Source organism: Malania oleifera, chromosome 5 (assembly GCF_029873635.1).
Source record: "Malania oleifera isolate guangnan ecotype guangnan chromosome 5, ASM2987363v1, whole genome shotgun sequence".
Taxonomy (NCBI): domain Eukaryota; kingdom Viridiplantae; phylum Streptophyta; class Magnoliopsida; order Santalales; family Ximeniaceae; genus Malania; species Malania oleifera.
The window spans coordinates 1,576,918-1,587,056 of NC_080421.1; the positions used below are offsets into that span (position 1 = coordinate 1,576,918).

At 32.0% G+C, this 10,139-nt stretch overlaps 1 protein-coding gene across 1 annotated transcript; it reads left to right on the top strand.

Annotated features, from left to right (window-relative positions):
* The first annotated feature begins 4,961 nt into the window (after positions 1-4,961).
* Positions 4,962-8,885, top strand: LOC131156566 (probable flavin-containing monooxygenase 1). Its single transcript, XM_058110363.1, has 5 exons — positions 4,962-6,202; positions 6,589-6,826; positions 7,194-7,369; positions 7,470-7,828; positions 8,454-8,885. The coding sequence occupies exons 1-5, from the start codon at positions 5,765-5,767 to the stop codon at positions 8,794-8,796; spliced, it is 1,554 nt and encodes a 517-aa protein (XP_057966346.1). The 5' UTR covers positions 4,962-5,764; the 3' UTR covers positions 8,797-8,885.
* Positions 8,886-10,139: the final 1,254 nt, after the last annotated feature.

The following is a 10,139-nucleotide window of genomic DNA, read 5'->3' on the forward strand; positions in this document are numbered from 1 at the left end:
GTGTGTGTATATATATATATATATTATATACATATATATATCTATAATATTTATGTATAGGAATCTCTTCAATTCCACCATTAATTTCTCATATTAAATAAACTAACCTTTTAGTTAACCCATACAATCTTTAATTCATATCCTTATCATATGAGATACATTCCCTATATGTGGGATGCACATCATTCATGTGGGACATATCCTTTGAGGTATAAATCCTACATCGAACCCATTTGAGAAAGAAGTGAAGATGCCTTAATGGTGGTAGTCTTGGGACGTCGACATAGATGAATAAATTGTAGTAGAATCAATTGCAATCGGGCTTTAAATCTCGCAGCTCCAAGCTGCGAGATTTGCTCCAGTCCCTACCACGCGTCACTTTTCCGCTGGCTGCTCCTTTTAAATTTCGCAGCTTGGAGCTGCGAGATTTGCTCCCCTCCGTGCCACGCGTCAATTTCCCAGCGGCCCATCAGTTTAAATCTCGCAGCATCAAGCTGCGAAATTATGTGAGCATTAGTTTGAAAAAATTTTTCCCAATCAGAGTATTATTTAGTATTTTATTTATTTTTAATAATAAAATGGGAAAAAACTCCTGCTAATTGGGCTTGCTGTAGGGACGATTCTAATTTTTCTTTTAGTGGGTTGGTGCCATATTTAAGGATGAATAAGAAAAATTAAAAAAAATTGAGTTAAGCAGGAAAATCAAATCAAATGAAATTAAAATTTTGGTTAGTCATTTCTTTCATTTCGATTTTGATTTGAATTTTTTTATTTTTCTTTTATTGATTTGATCCATTCAATAACCATAATTAATCAATCCGAGCCGATATAGTGTAAATATATTTAAAAAATACATATTATATATGATATTATGTAAAATTTTAATAATTTAAATTTTTAAAAAAATTGTATTGATCTAATAGTCATGCCCAACTCAATTTTTTATAAATCTTTATATTTATTAGATTAAAGTTTAATACTACTAAAAATCTTTATATATATTAGATTAAATTTTTTTTAAAATACATATTAAAAATCGAGTTGGGCATGACTATTAGATCAATACAATTTTTAAAAAATTTAAATTATTAAAAGTTTACATAATATTATATATAACATGTATTTTTTAAATATATTTATAGTATATCGGCATGACTATTAAAAATATTTATATATATTAGATTAAATTTTTTTTTAAATACATATAAAAAATCGATTTTTAAATTTTAAAAAAATTGTATTGATCTAATAGTCATGCCCAACTCGATTTTTTTATAAATCTTTAAATATATATATTTATTTTTTTATTTTATTTTATTTTTTTATTCACATTACTATAGTTTAAGTTTAGGAGAGTGAGCAGTTTAATTGAAATTCCACATCCTCCAGAAGATCTTATTTTCTTTAATTTCCCTAATTGGATTGGACAACGTTACAAAATGATATAAAAAAATCGAGTTAAGTGGTAAATTTTTTTTAGGCATGACTATTAGATTAATACAATTTTTTTAAAATTTAAATTATTAAATTATCAGCTCAGATTGATTAATTATGTTAAACTTAATGAATTAATCATTAATGCCGGTAATACTAGAAATGCTAGTAATGCTAGGGTGTTAAGCTCAGAGAAAGGCAAGTCAATGATTCAAGAACAGATCATGGATGATGAAGATCCGCTACCTGTGATATAATCATTGGTTGTTTTAGTAAAATATCCGTAATCATTTTTTTTTAATAGAAATTGTTTTATTTTAGTTTTTCTTGTTAGCCAATACTTGTATATAAATTGGCTGGGCATATGTAATATTTTTTCCTTTTTGTAACTTTGCTAATTGTTTAGTTTAATTTGGATAATCTAAGAGAGCAGGGGCGGCTCTACCTTTAGGCCATTGAGGCACCCGCCTAGGGCCCCCAAATTTTTGGGGCCCCTCAATTTTTTTTTAATACAATAATATATTTTTTGGGCCCTAATTTTTTTTAATTAAATAATATTAATATTATTTATTATGCTCTATTCCCATAATTGACTTCCTAACTAACAAATAAATAAAATTATATTTTAAAATATAAAATAAATACAATTTAATTCTTTTTTTTTTTCAAGTCTTATACTTTCCAACTAACAACTTTATTGTAGGTCAAATTATCTATTACTCTCATCTCTCTCTCTTAGTCTCTCTAAAAAATTTTTTATATCTCTCACACTCTCTCACTCTCATCTTTTGGTCTCTCTATGATTTTTGCTCCAACTATTGTGTTCATTATCTTTGGGCCTCCGATTCTCTGTAATTTTCTTCAACTCTAATTTTGATTTCAATTTTGTATATTATTTTCACTCGGAATTTTTTTTTTTTCTATTTTTTCTTAGATTTTGAAAGTTTTGAGGTTAGAGCGTTGTATCCGGCAAGAATCCGATATCTCTAAAGTCTCGATCGTCGATCGATTTGCAATAATAATAATAATCAGGTTATATTGTTTCAATCTACTATTTCTATAGATTTATTAAATTTATTTTTTTTGTTTACATAATTTATCAATTTATAGTATTAATTTTGAAATTTAACTATGTCAACGAGAAAATATAAATCCGAATATGAAAAACGAAGAAAAAAAAAATAAAATAATTAGTGTCATCTCAAAAGGGAGCTCTTGATAAATTCATTTTTATTTCTAAGTAAAATATAAATGAGCCCGCTCCAATCCCCTTATGAAACTATGTCACAAAAAAGATTAAATGGATTGACTATGTTATCAATAGAAAAAGAAATACTTAAAAATCTTGAATATAAAACTTTAATTAGTGATTTTGCATCTCAAAAAGTTAGAAAAATTAATTTTAAATAAAAATAAAAGTTAAAAAAAATATTAAAAGTTCTTGATTAAATCATTCGCCTAGGGCCCCATATTGTGAAGAACCGGCCTGTAAGAGAGTATTCAATCTCTTTACATTATGGTTATTGAATGGATCAAATCGATAAAATAAAAATAAAAAATTTGAACCAAAATCGAAACGTAAAAAATGACTAACTAAAATTCTAATTTCATTTGATTTGATTTTCCTGCTTAACTCAATTTTTTAAATTTTTCTTATTCATCCTTAAATATGGCACCAACCCACTAAGAGCGAGTTTTTTCCCATTTTATCCCTTTCTTTTTAAAATATATTATATAATACCTTTTTTGGGAAAATATTTCCCGGAATAACCTTGACGTAATCTCGCTACTTGGAGTAGCAAGATTTAAACAAATCTCGCTAATTCAAGTAGCGAGATTTAAGCAAATCTCGCTATTTGAAGTAGCGAGATTTGACACGTGTTATTTCCATAAAAAAAATTATTTAATATATTTTTTAAAAAAATAAAAATTCAAAAAATAAATTATTTTGCGTAATAAATCAGGAAATAATTTATTAGGCAGAGTAATTTATTTCCCGATTTATCATTTTTAAAAAAAATATATTAAAAAAATTTATTGTATAATAAATTGAAATTTTGAACTTTATTTTAAATTACCAATTTTAATTGTACCTGAAATTAATATATATATATATATATATATATATTTATATATACTGACAGTTTGTTAAAGGGATAGAAAATATAATGTTCAAAAATATTATTCATTTTTAAAAAATCTTTAAAAATAATAATATATATTTAGAGTTTGAAATTTAAATTATGAATATGATTTTTATGTATTTGTACAAAAATAAATATTTTTTTTATAATTTTACCCAAATATTAATTTGACTCTCGAATTCAAATTCCCAAATATAATTTTTTATTTTAATTATTAACTGGTTTTTTATGATTGATGAATAAAAAAAATCAAAGTAAAAAGTTGATTCTTTTTAAGGAAAAAAAAAAAAAAAAGTGTGTTGGCTTTTTTGAGGTTAAATATTCTTAAATCAAAGATTTGTGTAATTAATGTATTTATTTGTGAATTCTAATTATGTCGGATACTCTTTCTAAGACTATTTTTTAGGTGTTTTCACTTATTGTTTTGTTCAATTAATAAAAAAAAATGAGAGAAGATTAAGATATGATAATTATGTATACATTTATTATTCAAAGTAAAGATGAATTATCTTTATTATAAGAGATGAGAAAAAAAAAATGTTAAAGACTTGCTTAGTTGTGGAAGATATTTTTTATTTTCTAATATTTAAAATTTTACAAAGTTATAAAAATTTAGCTTTTTTAAAAAAATATTTTGAATATACATATAAAAAAGGTATAGAATTGGGTGTAAATACCCAGAAAATATAATAAGTAAAAGAAATTGAAAAAAATAGATTTTTGGCTGAGAAAGGAGAAAAATCGGCGACGATTTTCTGGAGAGGAGAGAAAACCGGTGGCAGTTTTGGGGATTTGTAACGTGACGGTAAATAAAATTCATTTCAAATTCTAAATAATTCTCTTTACATTTTGTTAATTTATTATTTATTAAATATAATTCCGCCTAATTATCAACAAGACATTTAAACTATGATCATTTGTTAGCAATTTTTAAAAATTAAATTGTCGTATCCAAAATAATATATAAATCGCTTTAATTTAAAATTTTAAACAGAAGATAGTGCTTTTGAGATTTAGTGAAAATATAAAAATATATATTTTAAAATTTTGAGATTTGTTCAAAAAAATATATATTTATCTTTATATTTAATATGAAAATATATATTTTAAAAAAATTATTCTACGTAATAAATTCTTCTGCGAATAAATCGAGAAATAATTTATTACACAAAATAAATTATTTCCTGATTTATCATTTTTTTTTAAAATATATTAAATAATAATTTTTTTTATGGAAATGACACGTGACAAATCTCGCTACTCCAAGTAGCGAGATTACGTCAGGGTTATTCCGGGAAATATTTTCCCGGAAAAGGTATTATTTAATATATTTAAAAAATAAAAAGTTAAAATGGGAAAAAACTCCACTAAGAGCCCAACTAGCAGGGTCACTGTCACATGCATGTTTACCCCAAAGGCCAAAACAGAAAAAAAAGGCCACGAAGGTGTCAGATGCTTCCGCCATGCCATGTACCATCAAATATCTCAGTCATTCCTGCCAAGGCCACGTCTCCCCCTCCACCTCTCTTGGGGGCGGTGCCGTTCACGGGTTCATCTGTTCCCGGCAAATCTCGCTGGTTCGTCCCGTCAGATTTGCCTGTACAAGTGTCAACACCCGTCCATTTAAATCTCACTACTTGTTCCACTGACACTGACAGACTGTAAGAGCCCAAAGATTGGGGATATACGATGGATTAGCAGAAGAAAGCTGCAGTGTTACGGAAGCATATGGCTGCTGCCACAAATAGCCACGAAACCCTCAAGAAAATATGGCACCTCTGCCACAAAATGGACAATTGATGTCAACTGCATTTTATCCTTATGTCGGCTGTTCTCATAAGCTGGCCCTTTAAATGTCTAGGACCATCTGCGAATTACATAAGCTCTGGGAATTTTTTTAAATAATAAAATTAAAATGGGAAAAAACTCAACTTGTCTTGGATCTATTTGCTTCACATGCATCGATACTGTTCATGGTAGTCTCATCCTTCCATCATCATTGACCCGATTAAACAAATCAAATGACAGGTTGACGTGTTGTCCCGTATGGGCATCGATTCCGGTTGGCAGTGGAAGAACTTGACATTACAGAGAGACAGAGAGAGGGAGAGGGAGAAGATGAGTGGTTTTTAAGTATATAAGGAGGTAGAAATTTGCAAGATTAACTTTAGAAATCACACCCAGAAATGGAAAAGCATGTGGGTATCATCGGCGCCGGCATCAGCGGCCTCCTCGCCTGCAAGTACACCTTGTCCAAGGGTCATCGGCCCATCGTCTTCGAGTCACAGAGCATACTTGGAGGAGTATGGGCCAAAACAATCGAAACCACCAAGCTCCAGACCCCCAAAGGACTCTATCAGTTCTCAGATTTTCCGTGGCCGCCTTCTGTGACGGAAGACTTCCCCGACCATCATCAAGTTTTTGACTACATTCAGTCCTATGCTCGTCACTTCGACTTGCTCAGGCACATCAAGTTCAATTCCAAGGTCGTCAGCATCTGCTATGAAGGATTTTCCGACGAAGAGATGCAGTCATGGACTCTCTGGGGCGGCGCTGGCGAGCCCTTTGGGTCTGGAGGCAAGTGGAAGCTTACGGTGGAGGATTCCCAGAGCTTCTCAACTGAAGTATTCCTCCATACATAATTAATTTTCGGATTTAACGAAGATTTTAGTGTCAGAGCTTTTAATGTTGGTTTCATGGGATCTTTACCTGTTTGATTATTTGCATCTTTAGTAACTGGCATGGGAATCGACCACATATACATAGTCTTCAGTCTTCATTTCATTCATTTCTTCGCGAAATGTCCCTAATTAATGCATATAACTATATTAAATGCTTTTCTTTTTTTGCATCTTTGGATGATGTTTAGAAGAATTACCCTGTGTTTGAGAGCATGAAGTTTGGATTTGGGCTTGGAGTTCGACCTGGTTTACTTGTGTGATAATTTGATTTTTGCTCCGTTAGTAGGCAGGCGCAGAAAGCAATCTAAAGCTTTGAACCTTTAACACAGGTATTCCGAGTGGACTTTGTCATCCTTTGCGTTGGACGGTTCAGTGGTGTTCCAAACATCCCAGGGTTTCCTCCAAATAAGGGCCCAGAAGTGTTTGATGGACAGGTTATACACTCCATGGACTACGCTTCCATGGATTATGCAAGTGCTGCCAAATTTGTTGAGGGAAAGCATGTCACCGTCGTTGGGACACAGAAATCTGCACTGGACATTGCAATGGAGTGCTCAACAGTAAATGGTGAGCATTTTGAATTTTGCTCACAACTTGCTATTTTCTGCTTAGTTCATTGCTAAAAGCAGCTAATCGAAACCTTTCAAATTGAAAAACATAGGTTTGGTGGTTTTATACGGTTGGGTTTAATAATCCCATTTTGAGAGGAGCTGTTTCCTTTGTTTTGTTTGATCTGTGTATCCTCCATTCCTTGGAATCAAAATTTTCTTTTACCAAAAAAAAAAATCTAAACAAGGCACCTTCAGTCAAGCCATACTTAGCATATAAAAGTTATGCTCTTTATTATTATTATTATTATTATTATTATTATTATTTTGGGTCTTGTTTTGTTTATTAAAACTTAAAAGGATGCTTCAATGATATTGATTTGCAGGGGAGGAGCGACCGTGTACAATGCTGTACAAAACTAGACATTGGAATATTCCAGATTATCTTCCATGGGGTGTGCCACTAGCATATCTATACCTAAATCGCTTTTCAGAGCTTTTGATTCATAAGCCCAATGAAGGGTTTATATTCTCTCTCCTGGCAACAGTGCTTTCTCCTGTGGTAAATATTTTCCTCTTATTTTTTTTTTCTAATACAATTTAAATCTGTTCTTTAAATTCGTTCCTCAGAGTAAAACTAACTTACTGCAATTATTCATCAGAAATGGGCGTTTTCAAAATTTGTTGAAAGCTACATAAAATGGAAGTATCCCCTTGTGAAATTCGGAATGGTTCCAAAACATAGTTTTTCGAGAGACATTAGCACTTGTTTGATCGCAATTGTGCCAGAGGATTTCTATAACAGAGTTGAAAAGGGAAGCATCATTTTAAAGAAATGCCAGAGACTAAACTTCTGCAAAGAAGGCATTTTGATTGATGATACAGATGCACCTTTAAAGACAGATCTGGTTATACTGGCCACCGGATTCAAGGGAGATAAAAAGCTCAAGGACATTTTTGAATCTCCAACCTTCAAGGACTACATAACTGGGTCCCCTACTTCGACAGTTCCTCTATACAGGTGTGCAGATTATTAATTTATAACATGCACACTTAACAGTGTTATCTGGGCCAAAGTTGATCTTCTTCCTTCTTCTTTTTTTTTATTGCAAAGAATATAGTTTGTATTTGGATAAACAAATGTTGATATGCATCTTCTCTCTGTGGATCATGCCTTGCACTGGGAGACTGGGTATTTTGAGCACTTGCTTATTACCTGATCTTTGGAAGCCAAAATGATTGAAATGCTTTCAGTCATTTCTTCCATAGCTGATCCAAATTGTTGAAAGATTTTACTTACTAGGTGGCCCTTATTATGAGGTGGTATAGCCTGGGGGTGATGCGCCCAAGTGCCCTACAGGTACTTGTTGACATTACCAGTTTAAAAAATGTCTTCTTTCGATGCAGGAAAAATTACCACATTCTAGGTCAAGAATTAAATGCAAAATATTTTCTCAAGTTAGGTAAATCATTAGCAAAATCCAAGCTCAGGGTCATGTTATCATGAGCTTGTAGGGCACCCCTAGTTAATTAAGCTCAAAGGGCACTTGTTAATATTACATTTTAAAATAAAATATTCTTTATTTAATGCCCTGTTAAGATTGCTAACGACAGTCGTAACTTAAAAGAACTTCTCTTTTCGCTAGGGAATGCATTCATCCTCGAATTCCACAACTAGTGGTCATTGGATATTCGGAGAGCCTAGCAAACTTGTACACTTCAGAAATGAGGTGTCGATGGCTAGCTGAGCTTCTAGACTGCACATTCAAGCTACCTGGCATTAAAGAGATGGAGGAAGACGTAGAAAAATGGGATGAATGCATAAAAGGATACTCTGGCGAGCATTATCGGAGGTCGTGCATTGCTTCCCTTCATATATGGTACAATGATCAATTGTGCAGGGACATGGGATGGAAACTTAAGAGAAAGAAGGGATTCTTTGCTGAATTATTTGAGCCATATGGGCCATTGGATTATTGTCAGTCCTAAAGTAATTGTTGTATCCTGCCATACGTTGTTTTGAGATGTTTCATCACCGCAGTTGATTTTCAATATTATTATGACATTATTTTTTGCAAGCATTTGCACTGTGGAATGTATTGAATTTTAAAGCAAGAAAAAGTTTTATAAACATGTCAAGAATAGAGAAAGTACTCGAAAGAAATATTTTATGGATATTATTAGATGTAACATATTGAATGCCAAACAAATTCATTAGAGCTGTATCCATACTTTTATCTTTAAAAATGAGTTAAAAAGGTACAACAAGTGACGTCAATCTCTTGAACACTAAAATTAATAAATACTGTGTGATGTCAAAAGCTGTAAAATGTGAACTTATATGTATTTTGTAGTCTGACATGAGCTATTGACGATCCATGCTCTCCATAAAATCTTCAATTCGTTGTCTTGAGTCATTGGAGCCTTGGGCTTCACTATATGCAAGTCCAACAAGCATGTGGAGCTCACCATTTATTAGCAACGGAGGAATCCATGGATTGCCTTAATACATATGGATGAGTACTAATTTGACTCAGTAGGACAAAAGTTTAAATCTATTAGGTATTGGGTTCAACCATATATAAAAGTACCCATCTTCTCTCATATTTTTTTAATGTGGGACAAATTCACAAGTGGAATCCTCAAAAATCTCCCCCTCACTTGTTAGTTCTAACTGTTCCCCCTTGAACGAAAATTGTTTCCCTCATGGGAGCAAACTCAATTCTCTAATAGTCGTTCAAGTGGGCCTTATTACTGCACCTTATGTGCCTTGGATTGCATTCTACGTGTCTCCAAACCAATCCTACCTCCCATGTCTTGATTCTATTTAGATCCATCTTTCGGGCTTAGATGATCTTTAGTAGCCTCGGTCACAAACTTGGTCTTTCAACTATTAGCATTTTAGGAGAATTAACTTCATGCCTTGACTTTTACGATGTTTGCTTGCCCAGAGTTACGTATCGTAGACTCTGATACCATTTGTTAGCACTGGAAGAGTCCATAGGTTGCCTTAATACAGAAGGGTGAGTACCAACTTGATCAAATAGGTCAAAAGATTAAGCCTATTGGGTCTTGGGCTCAATCATATATATAAGCACCCATCTTCTACTATATTTTTCTAATATGGGAGCAAACTCACAAGTGAAATTCTCAATAATATAATTGTCAGGTTCCCCCTTACATAGAGGGAACATGCCAACATGAGCATATCATGTCATCAATCACACCCACCGCAACCAAACATCTCACATGATTATAACTAGCATCTAAAATACTCAACGCATCCAGAGAGGATTAGCTATAAGATTAGCTGAAACAGAAGCAAGATTAGC

What these genes read in the sequence shown, in the direction of transcription:
- LOC131156566 (XM_058110363.1), top strand. Translation starts at nt 5,765, where the DNA reads ATGGAAAAGCATGTGGGTATCATCGGCGCCGGCATCAGCGGCCTCCTC. An exon ending in CAACAGTGCTTTCTCCTGTG is followed by an intron (nt 7,370 to 7,469) that starts GTAAATATTTTC and finishes ATTATTCATCAG; the next exon opens with AAATGGGCGTTTTCAAAATT. An exon ending in TCGACAGTTCCTCTATACAG is followed by an intron (nt 7,829 to 8,453) that starts GTGTGCAGATTA and finishes TCTTTTCGCTAG; the next exon opens with GGAATGCATTCATCCTCGAA.